This window comes from Arachis hypogaea, chromosome 13, assembly GCF_003086295.3.
Source record: "Arachis hypogaea cultivar Tifrunner chromosome 13, arahy.Tifrunner.gnm2.J5K5, whole genome shotgun sequence".
NCBI lineage: Eukaryota > Viridiplantae > Streptophyta > Magnoliopsida > Fabales > Fabaceae > Arachis > Arachis hypogaea.
In genome coordinates this window covers 4220295-4239189 of record NC_092048.1, presented here as the reverse complement: position 1 = coordinate 4239189, position 18895 = coordinate 4220295, and the positions used below count along the sequence as shown (strand labels likewise).

Here is an 18895-nt window from a genome sequence, read left to right as displayed (position 1 = left end):
ATATGTTAACAATGTTTTAATTTCAAAAATACATATATTCGAGATTTCAATTGTAAAAAAAGAATAGCTACAATTATTCATTATGCACAAAAATACATATATAAAAAATATTTTATCCATTGTAAACAAATTTGATTATTTATTTTAAAAAAATATATAAATCAACATATATAAAATTATAAATATATACAAATATATAATAACTAATTTGGTAATTGATTTTTTATATATTAATTTTTTTTTGTTAATTTTAATTATTTACTAATAACATAAAAAGTGTTATTTCATCATTATCATGGATGACTGTTTAATTAATAAATATGAAATTTAGTTGTATTTATGCATGAGCAATGTTACATGGTCAATACTTATATTTACAAAAAATTTGCACACAAAAAATATATAATTTGTAATTATATTTACTAAATTTTTGTACATATGAATTAATATAATTTGTATTATATATTTTTAAAATGGAAAAGTATGAGGAGCCAATGAAATATTTGTACAATGTACACAATGGAGGATTAAGGAGTATTAGAGATATAACCATTAGTGTCACCTTTTGCCATCAATTGAAACTTTTGGGATGAGTGATATCATAACATGGTATTAGAGTTTTGGATCCGAAAGGTCAGAGTTCACCCCAAAATAAGTTTAATGAATGATTATTCTAGATAGTATGGGGATGTTCATTTTGTAACTCAATAGTCCATTGTACAAATAATCTATTGACTCCCTAACAGAACTCTTTTAAAATTTATACACATAAATTAATAAAATTTACATATTAAAAATAATTTAATATTTATACTGATCTAACAAAAATATACTAAAAATTACTGCCCTAAAAAATTCTAATATATTTATTGATATCACAATATATATGATTAACAAAATTTCGCGTAAAATTGTTTGTTCTAAATCTACGAAAATAACAAAAGTAAAGTAAAAAAAGATAAAGATTTGGATAAGGAAGATAACAGAAGAAGAGGTTCAGTTACAGAGTCAACGGCATATAACTGTTCGGTCAAGCGAAAGAGAGAAGGAAATAGAAGCCACGCGCGTAAGTGTGCGCGTGGATCTGTTATTTTCAGTTTTTTTTCTCATTCATTGGACACACTCGTTTTTAGTCCATTACATAATAACAACACAACCTTATGTATGTTCTTGTCTTTGCCCACCACTTTCTCTGATTCTCTCTCTCTAAATAATTTTCATCATATCATATACTCTCTCCTTTCATCATCACCAGCTTTTAATTTCCCTTTGATTTTGATTTAGATTCACATATAAAGTAGTTGTTGTTGCTTACATGTGTCTTAATTCTTACTAATCTTATTATATAAACCTCTCATAATTATTTATTATTATTGGTTCTTCTTTCAGACATTACCTTTTTTCTTTCTTTTGCTTCAAACCTTTGTATATATAAATACAATCTCTTCCTTTCAATTCCCGAATGTTCGTTACAGGGTGTATGACCAACCTCCCCACCATGCCACCCTCTAATTTCAACCATCAATCATGGTGCTAGAACAAGAACAAGAAGAAGAAGAAGAAAAAGAAGAAGCACAACGAGGTTAGATTCTTTCTTTATTATTATTATTATTTTTTTATAAATTTTCCTTTTGTATAAGTTATGCAGCTTTATGGTTCCTTTTATATATACAATGTTTGGTGTGAGTAGTTCTGAACCCAGGTTTTTTTATGATTCTGGATGCAGGAAGAAGTATCAATTAATCAACAGTTTCTGGAACATATTATGAGAGCTAAGAATTGATCTGTGGAGCATTTTGATTACTTATTTGGTTTTGGTGATGGTTGGGATTATAATCTCTCCTTTGAGTTGCTTCAAGGAGATGATTCTTGCTATCTGGGATGAAAGATGGTAGTTTTGATCTGGGTTTTTGCTGGTAGGAAGAAAAGAAGGTTCTGAAATTCTATAACACTAGAATTAGTTAGGGTTCAATTTAGAAAGGGATTCATTAAGGTTGTTGAATTCAATGGCTACACCAACAGTGCAGCAGGAAGCTGCGGCTGTGGCCGCTACTCCAAGGAAGAAAATGACCAAGCAATTGACCGGGAAGCGCGACGACACGACCCTGCACTCGGCAGCGAGAGCAGGGAACTTGGCTCTCATAAAGGACACACTTAGTGGTGCTGAAGAGGGTCAACTTCATGAGTTGTTGGCAAAGCAGAACCAAGCTGGGGAAACAGCCCTTTATGTTGCTGCTGAGTATGGTTATGTTGATTTGGTTAAGGAGATGATTCGGTATTATGATCTCGCTGATGCCGGAATCAAGGCTAGGAATGGTTTTGATGCACTCCACATTGCTGCTAAACAAGGGGATCTAGGTATATTTCTTTGTTGTTTGTTGTTTTTGTGTTCAATTTGGTTTACATGAGACCTTGTTTTGAACCTTTTTCTTGATTGATTTTGCAGATGTGTTGAAGATCCTTATGGAGGCTCATCCTGAATTATCAATGACCGTGGATCCCTCGAACACCACGGCTTTGCACACAGCCTCGACACAAGGGCATACTGAGATAGTGAAGTTTCTATTAGAGGCAGGTAGTAGCTTGGCAACCATAGCTAGAAGCAATGGGAAAACAGCTCTGCATTCTGCAGCAAGAAACGGACATTTGGCTGTTGTAAAGGCACTTTTAGAGAAGGAGCCTGGGGTTGTGACACGGACCGATAAGAAGGGCCAGACCGCACTTCACATGGCGGTGAAAGGGCAGAATCTTGAGGTGGTGGAGGAGTTGATAAAAGGGGATCCCTCATCAGTAAACATGATTGATAATAAGGGTAATACGGCTTTGCATATTGCAACCCGGAAGGGTAGAGCTCAGGTAAATTAAGATTATCCTTGCCATTGTTGTTCTAAATTTTATACAAATAGTTCATATGGATTGTTCTGAATTGGGATGACAATAAATAGATTGTGGTTTATATCATCATCTCCCTTATATGTCCTTGCATGTTTGGAAATTCATTGGGAGGCCTAGAATTGATTTTAGGAGGAACTGAGAATTGAGGAAGTTAAATTGAATTTGTTGGTTTTAATGTTGTTTGATCTCTGACCCTCATGATCAACTAGAATTGATTTTAAGAGAAGCGAAAATTTTTAAGACAGAATCATGATCAACTTGGGTTGGTCGAGGGGTTAGCTCACTCGTCCGCTTAAGCAAGTGTTGGCAAACCTTAAATGGAGTTCAGATCCGCAGCATATTAGTTCTTGGTCTGTCGGATTGGGGGTTACTAAGAAATAAAAGTAAAAATAATGCAGTTCTAGTTAAAGGCAGGGTCTGAACTATGAGTTTTTGTTTGTGCAGATTGTGAAGTTGCTTCTTGGACAAAAAGAAACAGACACCACAGCAGTTAATAAATCCGGCGAAAGTGCATTAGACACTGCTGAGAAAACTGGGAACTCCGAAATCAAAGCCATACTTTCGGAACACGGTGTTCAAAGTGCCAAAGCCATGAAGCCAAAGCCAACAACAGCAGCTAGAGAGTTGAAACAAACAGTGAGTGACATAAAGCATGAAGTCCATTATCAATTAGAACACACGCGCCAGACCAGAAAGCGCGTCCAGGGAATCGCCAAGCGCATCAACAAGATGCATGCTGAAGGACTCAACAATGCAATCAACTCAACCACTGTGGTTGCTGTCCTCATTGCCACAGTTGCCTTTGCAGCTATCTTCACAGTTCCTGGCCAATTTGTTGATGATCCAAAAAACATTCCTAAAGGGATGTCCCTTGGGGAAGCAAACATAGCCCCTACGGCTGCATTCATCATTTTCATTGTCTTCGATTCCATTGCGCTGTTCATCTCCCTAGCCGTCGTGGTGGTGCAGACCTCGATCGTGGTCATAGAGAGCAAAGCTAAGAAGCAGATGATGGCTATCATTAACAAGCTAATGTGGCTGGCTTGTGTGCTTATCACTGTGGCATTCTTGGCACTTTCATTCATAGTTGTTGGAAAAGATCAAAAGTGGCTTGCAATTGGAGTCACAGTTATAGGAACAACTATAATGGCTACAACATTAGGATTAATGTGTTACTGGGTCATTAGGCACAGAATTGAGGCATCAAATTTGAGAAGCATAAGGAAGTCTTCAATGGGAAGCAGGTCAAGATCATTTTCAGTTTCTGTTATGTCAGATACTGAGATACTAAACAATGAGTATAAAAAAATGTATGCGATTTAGAATTATTTTATAGAGAGCTGCTAAGTCATGTTCTCTTTTTTTCCATGGCTAGTTGGAGCTATATATCAAATACAAAGTGAAGCCTTCTTAATGTATATATATCACTTTGCTCATCCATATCTATTTCTGTCTCTCAATATAATGGGCTCATTTCTTTTTCTTCTAGTACTTGTTTTATAAAAATAATTATTTATTTCATTTTCTGAATTATTTGTTTGTGTTTCCCAGAATAAAAAGAAAATAAACATTTTTTTTTTTTGCATTTTTTAGAAGTAAGTAGAGGCTTGCTTCTATTTTTGACAAAAGTAGTTGAAAAGGGAGATAATTTAAAGATTTGTTATGGTTAATGCTTACAATAAATGCTTTCTTAAATTTATCTTTATAATTTTTTAAAAGACAATCTAACCTTATATTATTAATTAAACTAATATATACACACACACTACAAAAATACTATTTTAGCTTAAATTAAATATTTTATATCTTAGTAAAATTAAATTTATATTCAAATATTGAATACTATTGTAAACTATGAACATTATTAGTGTTTTAGTAAAAATATTTAGAATATTTTATTGATTATTGATTATGTGCATGTTTGGGCGCCATTATTTTGTTAAGAAAAGATCTTTTTTCAATGAAAAAAGATCTTTTTTTATTTTTTAACGTGTTTGGCAAATTTCTAGTAGTAAAAGTAAAAGCACTAGTAAAATAAAAAAAAGATCTTTTTTGAGAAGCTGTAATTTACATCTTTTTTTAAAAGATCTTTTTTCCTTAAAAAAAATTGTTTTTCATGTAATAAATGAATAAAAAAGTACTTTTATATTGTTATACCCAAACATAATTGATAGATAAAAAGACCTTTTTACATAACATATCCAAACATAAAATTACTTTTACTTCTTTATAAGATCTTTTAAGAAAAGATAACTCGAAAAAAGATCTTTTCTTAAAAGCTTACCCAAACAAGCCCTATGTAAAGAATATTAAATAATGAGTTATCTAAAAGTAATTATTAATATAATATTTTTCTAAACATAAGAATAACCTTTTGAAAACTCTCCAAAAGAGAGAAGAAAAGCAAACTTTGGCACCAAAGCCCCAATCTCCATTATTCGGGGGATCATCAACACGCCGAACTGAATTTGAAAGCTTAAAATTCGAAAATCGAAAGCAGTTTGTGCGTGTAATTGAGAACAGCCATGGACGAAGAATTGCTTGAGCTTCAGCGACAATTCCAATTCGCTCAGCAAGCCAAGTCCAGCATTCGATTATCTGAGCGAAACGTCGTCGAGTTGATCCAAAAGCTTCAACAACTCCAAATCATCGATTTCGAGCTCCTTCACACCGTTTCTGGCAAAGAATACATCACTCTCGTAAGCTTCACAGTTATTCACGAAGAAACAAAACACCGATTAGTTTCCATTTTTCAGCATTTTTTTCTTCTTAATTTCAAATTAATACTACTCTTTTGTTTATTTTGATGCACTGTGATGTTATAAGTGATGTTAATCGAATTCAATTGATTTTATGCGATCGCGAAATGTTATCAGGATCAATTGAGGAACGAAATGGTTTCTGAGGTTAGAAAATTAGGGCGCGTTTCGGTGATTGACCTTGCGGACACTACTGGTGTTGACTTGTACTATGTTGAGAAGCAGGCTCAGCGCATTGTGGCGGATCACGCTGAGTTCATGCTGAATCAGGGGGAAATCATGTCCGAATCGTACTGGGATTCGGTCGCCGAAGAGGTTAACGAAAGGCTTCAAGAATGCAGCCAGATCGCGCTCACGGAACTCGCTGCACAGCTTAATGTTGGATTGGACTTGGTTGCGTCCATGTTGGAGCCGCGACTCGGCACTATGGTGAGTTCACTGAGTGTTTTGTTAGCTTCGGAATGGCGATAGATGTTGATATGTTCATTGAATATCTTGTGTCTGTTCTGTCAACTTTAAACTGCATTGGAGCTGTTTTGATTAGATCAGTGAGTGTTTCATGTTGTGTTAACTTTGGAAATTGGAATGGCATTGGAGCTGTTTTGACAAGTTCCCCTAGTGTTTCTCATGTGTTATGTAACCTTTGGAATGACATCGGAGTTATATTTTATGAGTGTTGTTGATCTTTGGGACAGGTGAAAGGAAGGCTTGAGGGAGGGCAATTGTATACTCCCGCCTATGTGGCCCGCATGAATGCAATGGTTCGGGGGCAGCAAGGGGAATCACAGTGCCAACAAATTTGACGGTGTTGTGGAGCTCATTGCAGCAGTTACTGCAGGAAATGGGCGGAACCGGTGGTGTGGCGGTTGATGGATCTTTCTTCCAATCTTTGTTTAATGGACTTGTGAAGGAAGGCGAGATTCAAGGATCAGTTCGTGCAGGAGTACATTGGACACCAGCTGTAAGTGACATGTTTCAATCGATTATGCATTGTCAAAGTGATGTCTAGATTAAGGTTTTATGGTTTCTTTCTTGGGCCTTTGTTTTGGTTGAACCCTTGATGATCCTTCTCTCAATGTTTGGTTGGCAACAATTGGAAGCATTTTTAAATTCTTTTGATGTATTGCATTTCCAGTTTTTACTCTTAATCCTCTGATTGACAGTGTCCAACGTGGTAGTATTAAATTGCTCTGCTATCTACGTTGGTGCTAATAACTTAGTTCCTCTTTCAAACGTTAAGGGAATTTATTATGGTTTTCACTTCTTACATCACATTACAGGTGTTTGCCATTGCTCAGAAGGAATCTGTGGATTCATTTTTTTCACAGGTATGACTCACTTCTCATTACTCTGTTTTGTTGACCATATTCAATCTTTTTTATATTTATAGTACATCATCTGAGCTAGATGGCTGTATAATCTTTTCCAGTTGTATTCTTTGTCTTTATCGTTCATGTTGTGCTGCCTTTCATTGCATGCTTTAGAATTCTTTTATCAGCTATGAGGTTCTGCACAAACTTGGAATCCCACAGCCCATTCAGTTCTTGCAGGTAAGCAACTTGTCACCATTTCAATTCTTTTTTCCAAATAAAGAATACAATGATCATGCACCCACTCCTGTTTATTGAGTTAAAGTATACACTCTTTATAGTGCCTTAATCTCTTAGTCTGCTGTCCCTTAAAGACTGACACATGTCATTCTTTATTTATCTTCACAAATTGAAGTTCTTTTGAATTAATTATCATGTTGCTCGTAGTTTGTTATTTTATTTTATTTATGAAAATATTTTTGTTTTCGTATTTTTAAAGATTTTATCTGAATCTAAAAATACCATGCAGTGTATAGGATATAACATATGTTACATGAATATCTTATATTATACCATTTGTTTGCCTAGCTTATGTGATGAAGTCTAAGTTTGTGCAATCCAATTTAGTCCAGATATCCTGAAGGAAAACCTCTAGTCACAACATTTGTTCACCAATCTATGATTGACATGTTAGATGCTGCTACTGAGGATGCTATTGAACGTGGTAGTTGGTAAGGTCCTTATTATGTTCCTTGTGTACCTTTATAGCAAGTCATGTTTGTTCCTTGTGTCCTGACATAACAGTGTCGCAGGAGTGATTCTCTTTCCTTGTTGCCCTCATCTTTCACACCTCAAGATGCAGCTAAAATGCTGTCCCTCTGTCAATCTGTTCAATTGGCTCTCAAGGTAATATTTGAGTTTGATTACAATCTACATCGTAAAATTTATGCTCCCCTCATCTGTTGATAAACATAATTTACCTTGCAGTCTAATAAAGCGCACATTTTTGGAGAATTTTATGTATTAAGCAGCAGCTTTATGAAGGTATGGTGATTAATATAAGTAATAAAAAGGTACTGATGAATAAAAGATCACTATCTGCTGCTATTTTTCTCATTGGTTTCCTGGTGCCATTTTTTCCTTTCTATAGGACATATGTGATCGCGTGGTGAAAGAGTTGGAGACATTAGGCGTTTCAGGGTCTTTTGGCTCTAAGATGTCTGATGATCTACAAGTAACCAATGAAGCAAAAGGATACGATTCAGGAAGGTTGAACGAGTCCAATGAAATGGCAAGTGATGCTGGGGCCAACAAGCATTCTGATAAAGGGTCCAAGAAAAAAAAGGGGAAAGCCACTGGAAATGCAGCAGCAAATCTATCTGAAAGTGGTCCAGATAACCAGGAACAGGCATCCACAAAATCTAAGAAAAACCAGAGAAAGAGCAAGGATACATCGTCACAAACATCAGATTCAAAGTCAGGTTCAAGGAAAGAATCAGTTAAAATGAAGGACGACCATCTTAGTAGTCCCTCAGAAGAATGGATCGTGCAGAAAATTACTACCCTGTTTCCCGAGTTTGAAGAACAAGGTCTGTTGATTCTGACTTCAAATCTTTCCTTTCTTCCTATACAAGTTATTCTGTATTCTCAAATGCAGTGCTATAAATTTGACAGGTCTAGATGATCCTGAAACAATTCTTGAGCCTTTGGCTAACAAATTAAGGCCTACAATAATCAGTTCTTGGATGGAGAAAAGGAAGGCATTACTAACAGAAAATGCAGACAGAATGAAACGATTGCTTGATAATTTGCAGAAGAAACTTGATGAGGTTTGCTAAAGTGGCACAAACACAACTTCTGTGGTCTTTTATACATACAGTTTACTATCTTAATTGTTTTTTCTGTGTTTCCCTGGTGGCAGTCTTTCTTAAACATGCAGCTCTATGAAAAAGCCTTGGAATTGTTTGAAGATGATCAATCAACTTCTGTAAGTTCTGTTATGTTTTTTAGAAGTTCAATTCTTCTGTTTTCATTGTTGAAATGTGCAAATTGACATGTAAATGATGGCAGGTTGTTTTACATAGGCATTTACTAAGAACAGTAGCAGCTCCTATGGTGGATATGCTTCTTCATGATCTGGTAATTCTACACAATGAACTGTTTGTAAACGTAATATATATCTTGAGGGTTTAATATGGTCTAAAGCAATAGATTCATCATCTGCAGGATGAACACAACAAATTGAAGAATGGTGTTGAGGTTCAGGAGGCTCCAAGTTCTGAATCTATTTCAGTTAGTCCTGGAGACAGAGTTGCAATTGTAAGAATAAGATGTTATTTGCATCAACGTCTGTATTGGTATTGTGTTTGCTGCTGAGCATTAGCAGGAGCCATAGAATGAGTACTTACATTTTGTTTATTATTTCCTTTTGTAGTCCAAGAGTTTTCCTAGACCTCTTGCAAATAAGGCTCTTGCTGTTGTAGAAGCATTGGAGGGAAAGGTTGGCATTTCTAATTTTGCAACAAATCTTGTTGTTAAGGTTTATGTAATTCATTGTCAACCATTTTTCAATTTACAGTTGCAACCAGTTGGGTGAAAATATCGTTTTTCTTAAGCATCAAAACTATTATCCTCTCTGATTTGTGAACAGTATAATTAGAAGTTGAATTTGAATGTTCAAAACAGAATGTTGAAGTATTCATGGACGCATTTAGAGCAGTAACTGAAGAGAGGTAATGTGTCTATTATTTTGTTGAGCTTCAGGAATGATTTGACCTCCAGTGCTTCTGTAGTGATTCAAGCCTTGCAATGTGATTTGATCTTGAATATTCTTTTTTTCCCTCAGTGCATTGCCTTTGAAAAGACTCGACAAGAAACTCGAAAGAACACTTTTACATTCATATCGTAAGGTATTTATGCTTTCACCCGCATAAAGCTTTATCAGAATTTGTTTGAAGCTACTAGATTCACAAATATACTGTCAATAACACTGGTAATGTATTAAATATCAGATTGGTAGATCAACTGAAAATTACCCAAAATATTTATGAATAAGTTCTTTTCAGCTCAAAGGAAAATTCTAATTTAAGTCCTGAGGAACAAATTTCCAATCAGGGGAAAATATTTATCAGAGTTGGCCTACCATTAACTTTTGTTATTGAATATCAGGAATTAACATCCCAAGTTTCTGCTGAGACTGACCCTGTATCCCTTCTGCCAAAAGTTGTGTCATTACTTTATATCCAGGTAACTTTGGTTGCTTCCACACCCCCTCTCTCTTTCTGAAGCCTCCCATCTCCTTACTGTTTTCTTCCACTTTTGTACAGGTTTACCATAAAGCTCTTCAAGCCCCTGGAAGGGCGATCTCTGTTGCTATTTCCCAATTGAAGGTATGTTCTCTCTCTGTGGGTTAACATCACACTGAATATGAATATTTTAGGCTTATTTAGATTGTATGATTGTATCTATGATGGTAATATAGACAAATTTTGGCACCTTTGGCAGGACTGTATTTCATGCAATCATATAATATTTTACATTATCATATTTCAAAAGTCTTCGGAGATTTATTTTTTCACGTCTTAAAACCTTTCAGGATAAGCTCGATGAGTCAGCACACAAGGTATTGACGGATTATCAAGCTGCTACAGTGACTCTCTTAGCACTGTTATCAGCTGCACCTGGTGATGTGAGTATTACTTATCAAGCTTGCTTGCATGTTGCATTTTGTACATCTATTGGCTGAGTTCATTTAAAATAGTTGTCCCCACTAAATGAACTTAGTTCAAATTAGTAAGTAAACTAAGGGAGGAAATTTTTTTTATTGAAAAGGTTAAGATTTTAAATTTCGTAGAATAATATATGTATATAAATTTTTATCTGTAATAAGTAAAAACCTTTGCATTCTTGGTTTCTTAACAAATGTCCTGCTTGTTAGGAAAAAACTTAAATTTTCATCGACATTTCAAAAAAGCTAGATAAGAATTCTAGTTTTCATCCTTTTAATGAACTCTTTGCACAAACGTTTTTAATAGAATCTTTTATCTTTAAAAAGTAGAAACAGAAACCACTTACTCAGTTAACTTTACTCTGAAAAGCCGACCATGCCGGCAATCATGAAGAAGCAAAATATTCGTTTTTCTTTTAATATTATGATCACCTAATTTCAATATCACTGAATAATTGGAAAATGTATACATTGTAAATTACCATGTTTTCGCCCCCATGTTTTATAGGAAGACGATTGTGCATCTGATAGAATTTTGAGTAAAAGGGAACTTCTGGAGAGTCAAATGTGGGATCTCAAAAGCTTAGTTTTGACCAACACACAACAATCTTCATAAATAACATATCACACCTCAATCAAGCAGGGATGCATTTCACACAACAATTATTCAGTGATGTCTAGTTCCTTAAGTGAAAGCTTATGACAATTGTGTAGACTAGAGAATTTTTACAATTTTATTTTAGACAGTACAAAGATCATTTTTACTAATTCATCCCGCATAAAGTTCGATACTCGGGTGTTTTCCATACTTAAATTTCTGCTTAACAAACTTTAGATATTCTGAGCCAGAGCCTCATTGATATACTACCAAATAATTTGGAACCTAAAGACAATTTTTCATACCCATTTGTTATGGATTAGATCACTTAAAATATCAAGCAATATTCTAATTGATTTAATATGAAAGCCGAAAGAGCTATATAATCCGAAATGAAATAAATACTTTTACCACTCCGATGAGTATGATGTAAACCCAACTACAATCGAACAGGGGAAAGGGCAAATTATGTCATGCAATGGGAGCGTAAATTTGCAAAATTAAACAATCCTATAATCAACTTCCACTTTGTACACACAAATCATTGGCCAAAAACAAACTCTTAAATGAAATTCTAATTCGCAACAGATTAGTCTTTGACTGGTCAGATTGAGATATCCTAACAAGTTAAGATTAATTAAATCATTATTCAGCTAGCTGTGAACTCTGAAGCATAATTCCTAGGAACCATATCAAATATTGACAAAGGTGCTTTTCTTTTCTGTGCATTGGAGCTAGGGGGCAGACAAAATCCGTCAGATAACTAGGTTATCGAAATACCTATGTATCATAATTCTTTTGTTCAAATTGGGGCAGTTAAAGATGAAATGCTTGGATCACTCAAGCGACATATAGTACGAGAAAGCCCAAACTAAAGGAATACTTATGCTAATGACTTTCTGAGGAATTAAAATCCAGAATGAAAATTTACAGTTGAAACTCTACAATAAAGGTTCTGATTCCTACTCAATGCTGTGGTAGAGGCGGTCTCTTTTCCAACATTTCATAATGTAGAACAAAGTTATCCTGCAAGGATTTTTTTTTCATTAGAGGCCAGGGATAAAAGGAAAACAATTAAACATTGGAACACGAGAAATAGTTTTAAGAACACTACGAATACTATTATGTATAAAGCTAACCTTGCGAACAGTTTCAAATGTGTTTGGATCGAAACAGTGATAAGATCCTCTCTCGTATGTGTTCGTTTTAACAAGGGGCTCCATGTTGGGAACTCTTATAAACCAGAAACGATTCTCTTTGTGATAATACCAACCTCTATTGTGCCTGAAAGCAACAACCACCTACCTTGTTAGAAATTATTGATCAGAGGAAAACAATTTAGATTTTAATTCAGGAGTTCCTGCCAATATACGTTTTGCAGTAGGAATACTCAAACTCCGTGACTGATTAACAAAGAAAGGTTAGCAAGTATTGACTGAATTAACCATTAATTGCTCCCAAATTGTAACAATCCCAACATAATTGGGAAATAAGCCCTAACCACAGAAAATAAAATATAAATAACAAAAAAAGGATGAATTGGAGGGTATGTGCATACAGCTCATTTGCAGCATATAATTGTGCTTCGTCTTTGGGCATGCTGCAACCAAGAAAAAAAAGTGGTTAATTATAATACTAAGCAAGCCAATTAGAAACCGAGTAAGATGTAATTGCAAACCTGTAGAATATGTAAAACAATGTTTCCACCGAAAACTTTGAAAAGTAACCTTGCTGCATCATGCAATAAGCAGTAAGCCTAATGAAGGATTTGCAAATAAAGAAATCGATTCAATAGCATAATTTAAAAACCTCACATGTAAAGCAGGGGGCTGCTTTGCGTAATAACATTGTGGCACATTAAACTCTGGATCACCCTTTGCAGGTTCATCAGACCATGGAGACCCAAACGTCTTGTGTAGATTTTCCGATGAATTCAAATTTAATCCAAGTGTAGTAAGATCAATTCCAAGTGCAAGAGATGTCAAGTCTGGATCACTCATCCTGATCACACTTAACAAGCCAAGCAAACCAAATGGATCTGGTGTGGATTGTGCAGTTTGCATAGCTTTCATGCCCTGATCCCGAAACGACTGATTTACGGCTGACATTTGAAGGCGGAACTGCGACTGATTCTGGTGCTGTTGATACTGCTGGAGGATCTGGTCATACTGACCCATACTAGAGACTGTATTTGGAGAATTTAGTGGCCTTAATCCAATCCCAGGAGGTCCACTTGCCTAGAACCAATCCAGAAGTGGTTAGGATGGCTGAAATCTTGCTTCAGAATGAATATTAAAGTCAAGCAAACTAGAGAAAGAACGAGGCTTATTCATTACAACAGCAATTTAGAGAGCATGCAGACCTGCGAATGATAAGTTGAATGTGTAGATGGAAAAATATCTGATCCATGTAGATGGAGAAGATCCTGGTTGTTTACAGATGAAAATGAGACACCACCACTACTCACCGAAGGAGCATGTTGTTGTTGCTGTTGTGTACGATGTGATGAATATGTTCCCCCCAAGCTAAAACCAGCAGACCTCCCCATCTGCATATTACAAGGATAGAATAATAAGTGAGGAATATATATATATATATATAAAGATTTCTTAGTCTTTAAACATGCAACTCACCGGGAAATGTTGAGATTGCATCATTGGTACAGCATTGTCATGAAGCTGTTCTTTCTGGTGCATATCCATAGCATAATCAGCATTGCCACCTGTAAAAATAAATAATATAATATGGTTACTGAATTAAAGATCTGCGAACTAAGGTAACCAAAAATAAGGAGAATCACTAAGTTGTCATTTAATCAAAGCAATCAAAGCTCCAACAGTGTGGCATCACGAATTCGTCTTAAGGAGAATCACTAAGTTGTCATTTACGAGACATTTTAGCATCCTCACTAGATCTATAACCGATCATTTAATCACTTGATGAGATACAAACCAGGAAACCATATGCTTATTTAACACCTTACACGACTTATAATGTCAGAATATAATAAACAAAGCAATAAAACCAAGCACCAAAGGAACTAAGGTAGATATGCACGTAAATCCATCAAACTTTTCAAAAGAGAAAGTGCATAATTCAGTCTATAACTCAACTCTCTAAGAAGAGACTCTTTAAACAACAAATCATAATGCAACTATACAAAAAAACTATTTGATAACATAAAACAGCCAAAATTGCTAGAAAGAAATGCACAACAGCCAATCAGGTCACATATCTTCTCCAGTTACTACACCTTTGAATCCTGGCAAAGCTGGGAAATCTTCATTTTGAATACTAAACTCTTGGTTTTGTTGAACGATGGGACTAAGACCCTGCTTCCGTAAAGAACCTGAGACATGTTTGTACAATAAATCATCATAAAAGAAAGTGGACAAATGTCTCAAATGCAAAGGAAAATTTTCGTTTGCATACCCAATTGTCCTTGAGGCCCTCCAGCAGAACTAGGTCGACTAGTCAGTTGAGGGAAGTCATTCATGTCAAAAGGAGAATTATCACTCGAGTTTACATCATTCAACATACCCATAACATGGCTTTGTGAAAGTGGACCACCAGCATTGGGATAAGAGTTCCCTAGCATTGAAATCACCTGCGGAGATCCTGAATCAAGAAGCTCTTGTCACCACTAAAGAAATACTTCAAAACCTATGGTAAGCTCAAATGAGTATCAATCATAGGAAAAATATTTATGCATTCAACATGCATAAAAACAAATATAAATGATTTCATCAAGCATATTATATACAAATCTAAAACAACCAGCAGTTCTTTAACAGTTTTCAACATGTGGAAGCGAACAATGTGGTTGCATAGAAGAAGGCCAACTAGTTGGACAAGCTGAACCAATGCAAACAGAAAATAAAGTCATCTTCTATATGGCTGCACTTGGACACTCATCATGCACAAAGCAAATGCAATTAGGGGACAGGGGTCACTGCATGAGAACATCTTTGTGGATAAGTATTGCTTCAACACCATTATAATGGACATCCATAAAAATACGTACCTTGTGGAAGCACACCACTCATCAATCGATTCTGTCCCTGTACTCCTAAGCCAGCAGATCCACTGTTTGCACTCAAATGACGGGATGTGAGACCAGGTACAGACAATCCTCCACCAGTCCTTCCAAGGTTCCCCCCTCCAACCATGTTTCCCACAGAACTTGTGATTCGAGGACCTGCATTTCCCAAAATTTGGGATACTCCCAATCCTGGAACAGCATTTCGGTTACCAATTGCAGCGGATGTTGGAAGAATCCCAGGAATAGAACCTCCAACTCCATTTGTGCTACTACTAAATCCAGGGTTTCCTACAACATTTATACCTCCTCTATTGGCAACTCCCGAGTGTCCATGGGCACTTCCATGAGATAGCTGCAAAATTTAATTGAGATAAATGAACCCCTGATAAATTATGTAACAGTAGGAAAAGGATGATAGGAAGAAGAGTTGATATTATGCACAATATTCTATTAACTACTCTACCAATCTATAGTGTAAAGAAACAAACAGATGACATAACAAATACCTGAGATAATGCAACAGGCAGATTGTTGGAACCAAACCTTCCACTAGAAAGGCTACCTGTTTGTTGCTGAACACCACCGGATGGGACACTATTTATTGTTGAGTTTCTTGATGTGAGTGTACCAGGCATGTTGGGTACATTAAAGCTCCCATGAATATTGTGCAGTCCTTGAAGGGATCCTGCACCAAGAACCTAGCAATTATACAACTAAATGGGACGAGAAAATGAATTAATGCCAGCAAAAGCTCCCCACCAGTATGATGAAAGACAGGGGAGGCTGCACCAGACTGACCAGAGAATGAAGTAGCAAAAGACCTCCCAGCACCATCTGGAAGATTTGAAGCAGAACCGTTCAGAGAAGACTGCAAGGAAATCTCAGTTAAAATTTACTTTTGTGATAGACATGTAGTAAAAGGAATAAAATCAAGACATGGGAACCAACATCCTAGGGAAACTGTACTAGACTGGAATTTAAGCACCTTCAAGCTAAACAACATGCATACAAGAAAGCGACTAAGTTCTAACACTCATTAAGTAACAGAAGTTAATCCCCAGTATAAGCCAGCTAATAGTCTGTCTGGTCAATTCCTAATAGAAAAACCCTAGTTTTCCTAATGCAACCAAACAAGCAGTTATTCAAACTATCCGAGAAAATTATAGTAAAAAGATCTGGTAGCCATGACAATGCAAAGTAATAAAAAGGGAAAGAACAAAAATTGAAAATCTTCTCCAAATGACAAAGAACAAAATGGGAAGCATTTCAAGGTATAAGGGAATACATTAAGTAGCCCTGACATTGCTCGAATTTCAACAGGCCAAACTATAAGTCATCCCTTTCCTGAGTCCTCCCCCTTGAACACCAACCTGAAGAGCGTTTTCCTTGCAACAAATCAACACAACCTATAGAGGATAAAAACAATAACTCGTAAGAATGAGCAAACTCTATATTTGTCCATAGGAGACACCAATAACTTACTGAAGCAGAAACCACAGTTAAAACTTAAAACTAATTATCAACACAGGACTGTCATACTAGAAAATAAAGAATCAAGAACAATGACTTAACCAAACACGTGGCAACACTGAAAAGTAACAATACATAAAAGAAATGACAGTGTTGAATGAACACACATTAAAACCAAGAAAATCCGCCAGATTCCTAACCTAAAACACTTAAACCAAGCTCGCAAGCTAAAAACACACTTCCAAATGCACATTAATCAGACATCATCCAAATTGCAGATTCCTCTATCATCTCACATCTTAAATTGAAAACAAAAATAAACCAAACGACAGTTCAATTGACGACAAATAGCTTCAGTTGCACGAACAAGAATTAGCATTAATAGCAGAAAATTAAATTCGAAGCTTAAGCACTGGAACCGTAAGATCTAAAACAGTAAAAATGATGAGTAGCGCAAACGCGAAGATCTAACTTCTAAGAGAATGAAATGAAGGAGTTGTAAGAGAGAGCACAGTAGATCGAAGCTGCGAACGAGTCGACTCGGCGATACCTCAAGGAGCAGATCGGAGCTGCAAGAAGGTTCTGAGTCAAAGAGCGAGTTCGTGAGCCCTAAATCGAAAACCAGAGAGAAAGATAGAAAGCGATAGGTATGAGCGAGAGAGAAAGAGAGAGAAAGGAAGAAGAGAAAACAAGATAGAGAGATAAAAGCTTCGGGTTGGGTTTGGGTTTGAGTTTGGGTTTGTGAAGACAGAGACAAGCGTTTGCGAATTTCTGTGATAAGTGGAAAAACGAAGGGGGAAAAATAAAATTATATATAATATATAATATATATTCAAGTTATATATATAATTAAGTATTAACTGCTGGTGAGGATTCTCCGCCAAGTCACCAACACCTTGGGCCTCATTTTTGAAAAGTTTATGCCACTTGAGAGTTGAGACTTGTGAGATTCCATGGAGTTATTCAAATTCAATTAAATCCAATTAGAATTGCTAAATAAATTTAATCTAATTGAAAAAACAAAAATACAATATGCAAACTAAAAATTTGTTATTAAATTAATTACTATATATTCATGTATAAATATAAAAAAAGTATTGGTAATCAATATTAATTGTGTACAATGTGTACAATAAATTAAAAACAGATAAAATTATAATTAAAAATTAAATTATTAATAAATTATTTAATTTTAAATTTTAAAATTTGAAAAATTAGAATTAGTATTTAAATCTATTCACGGTTATTCCTAATCTTACTGTAACTTCATATACACGTTCAAAACTCACAGTCATCTTTTCTGATCCTCACCTCGCATCACTTGCTATACCGACGCCACCGCATCCTCCCACCGACACTGTCCTCACCTCTGCTGGTCAGCTCCACGCGTCTCGCCCTCCGACGCTCAGCCTAACGTTGTTGCCGCTTTTTCGCGCTTCTCTCTTCCGAACCGAATTCACTTTCTCCCATTCCTTCAAGCCTCTTCTCATCGATGATACCATGCTCTTCTTCTTTGGATCCAAGCATGGTTAGCTTCTTTGAGATTTGAGCCCTATGCTTCACAACAGTGCCGCTTTCGTCATGCCTAGTCTTTTAAAACTATGTTTCACCCCAATAGTTGTTTCGTCTGTTTATTCATCATCTTCTTCTTCTATTTGAATGATCAATTTATGATGGTCATTTTAGTAGGTATGCGGATAGTTATTTTAATTTTTATATAGATGATTATTTTGCTTGGATTTGGTTTAGTTATATATAATTGAAATATGTTAGATGTTCAATTCATTAGGTCCTTAAGTGGATGGCTATTTTTACTAAGGGTGAGTGGCGTGTGGTAGCGACGGTGAAATGAGATGATTATCGGTGAAATGACTAACGGAATTTTTTAAAAATTTAAAATTTGAAATTGGAGAATTTGAAATTTGAAATTTGATGTGAAATAATTAAATGAGAATTTTTGAAGTTATTATTCATTTTTATTAAACTAAATAATCAACCCATTGTACACATTATCAAGATTTTTCATTGGCTCTCTAGCGAGATTCATAAATATATATTATTTAACTCATTTTTAATATGTATTTTTATGGTAAG

General features: G+C 35.5%; 3 protein-coding genes and 1 non-coding gene across 11 annotated transcripts; 3 read left to right on the top strand and 1 right to left on the bottom strand.

Annotated features, from left to right (window-relative positions):
* The first annotated feature begins 1131 nt into the window (after positions 1-1131).
* On the top strand, positions 1132-4383 carry LOC112736582 (ankyrin repeat-containing protein At5g02620). The gene is made up of 4 exons (XM_025786096.3): positions 1132-1582; positions 1727-2358; positions 2447-2856; positions 3340-4383. The coding sequence occupies exons 2-4, from the start codon at positions 2007-2009 to the stop codon at positions 4216-4218; spliced, it is 1641 nt and encodes a 546-aa protein (XP_025641881.1). The 5' UTR covers positions 1132-1582; positions 1727-2006; the 3' UTR covers positions 4219-4383.
* Positions 4384-5235: 852 nt separating this feature from the next.
* LOC112736580 (E3 UFM1-protein ligase 1 homolog) lies at positions 5236-11482 on the top strand. Its single transcript, XM_072211089.1, is given in 21 exon segments — positions 5236-5594; positions 5772-6083; positions 6350-6422; positions 6425-6615; positions 6935-6982; positions 7139-7204; positions 7592-7695; positions 7777-7870; positions 7952-8008; positions 8115-8553; positions 8639-8793; positions 8886-8951; positions 9035-9103; positions 9191-9283; positions 9399-9464; positions 9650-9696; positions 9810-9873; positions 10133-10210; positions 10291-10353; positions 10560-10652; positions 11200-11482. Coding segments are annotated over 21 exon segments (2460 nt in total). The 5' UTR covers positions 5236-5420; the 3' UTR covers positions 11308-11482.
* A 351-nt stretch (positions 11483-11833) lies between these two features.
* LOC112736581 (probable NOT transcription complex subunit VIP2) lies at positions 11834-17617 on the bottom strand. 8 transcript variants are annotated; one of them, XM_025786094.3, is made up of 15 exons: positions 17352-17617; positions 16617-16737; positions 16091-16199; positions 15838-16016; positions 15635-15683; positions 15314-15520; positions 14722-14907; positions 14543-14638; positions 13923-14011; positions 13652-13837; positions 13104-13526; positions 12968-13020; positions 12848-12889; positions 12429-12573; positions 11834-12315 (listed from the first exon to the last, which is right to left on the bottom strand). In XM_025786094.3, the coding sequence occupies exons 2-15, from the start codon at positions 16632-16634 to the stop codon at positions 12256-12258; spliced, it is 1842 nt and encodes a 613-aa protein (XP_025641879.1). In that variant the 5' UTR covers positions 16635-16737; positions 17352-17617; the 3' UTR covers positions 11834-12255. The 8 variants fall into 8 exon arrangements, with proteins under 8 accessions (XP_025641879.1, XP_072067192.1, XP_072067194.1 ...); XM_072211091.1 differs by having other exon boundaries at positions 17274-17598; XM_072211093.1 differs by having other exon boundaries at positions 16130-16199; positions 17274-17598.
* On the top strand, positions 16091-16171 carry LOC112739700 (small nucleolar RNA snoR35). Its single transcript, XR_003170638.1, has one exon. It is a non-coding gene; the product is annotated as a small nucleolar RNA snoR35 (small nucleolar RNA).
* Positions 17618-18895: the final 1278 nt, after the last annotated feature.

Bases quoted from the DNA above. Each gene is read 5' to 3' on its own strand.
- LOC112736582 (XM_025786096.3), top strand. From the start codon at position 2,007: ATGGCTACACCAACAGTGCAGCAGGAAGCTGCGGCTGTGGCCGCTACT. The intron at 2,359-2,446 runs GTATATTTCTTT...TTGATTTTGCAG, and splicing joins TGCTAAACAAGGGGATCTAG to ATGTGTTGAAGATCCTTATG. The intron at 2,857-3,339 runs GTAAATTAAGAT...TTGTTTGTGCAG, and splicing joins CCCGGAAGGGTAGAGCTCAG to ATTGTGAAGTTGCTTCTTGG.
- LOC112736581 (XM_025786092.3), bottom strand. The intron at 14,908-15,313 runs GTACGTATTTTT...TTCTTGATTCAG, and splicing joins GAGTGGTGTGCTTCCACAAG to GATCTCCGCAGGTGATTTCA. The intron at 12,574-12,847 runs GTATGCACATAC...TGTTGCTTTCAG, and splicing joins TTATATGCTGCAAATGAGCT to GCACAATAGAGGTTGGTATT.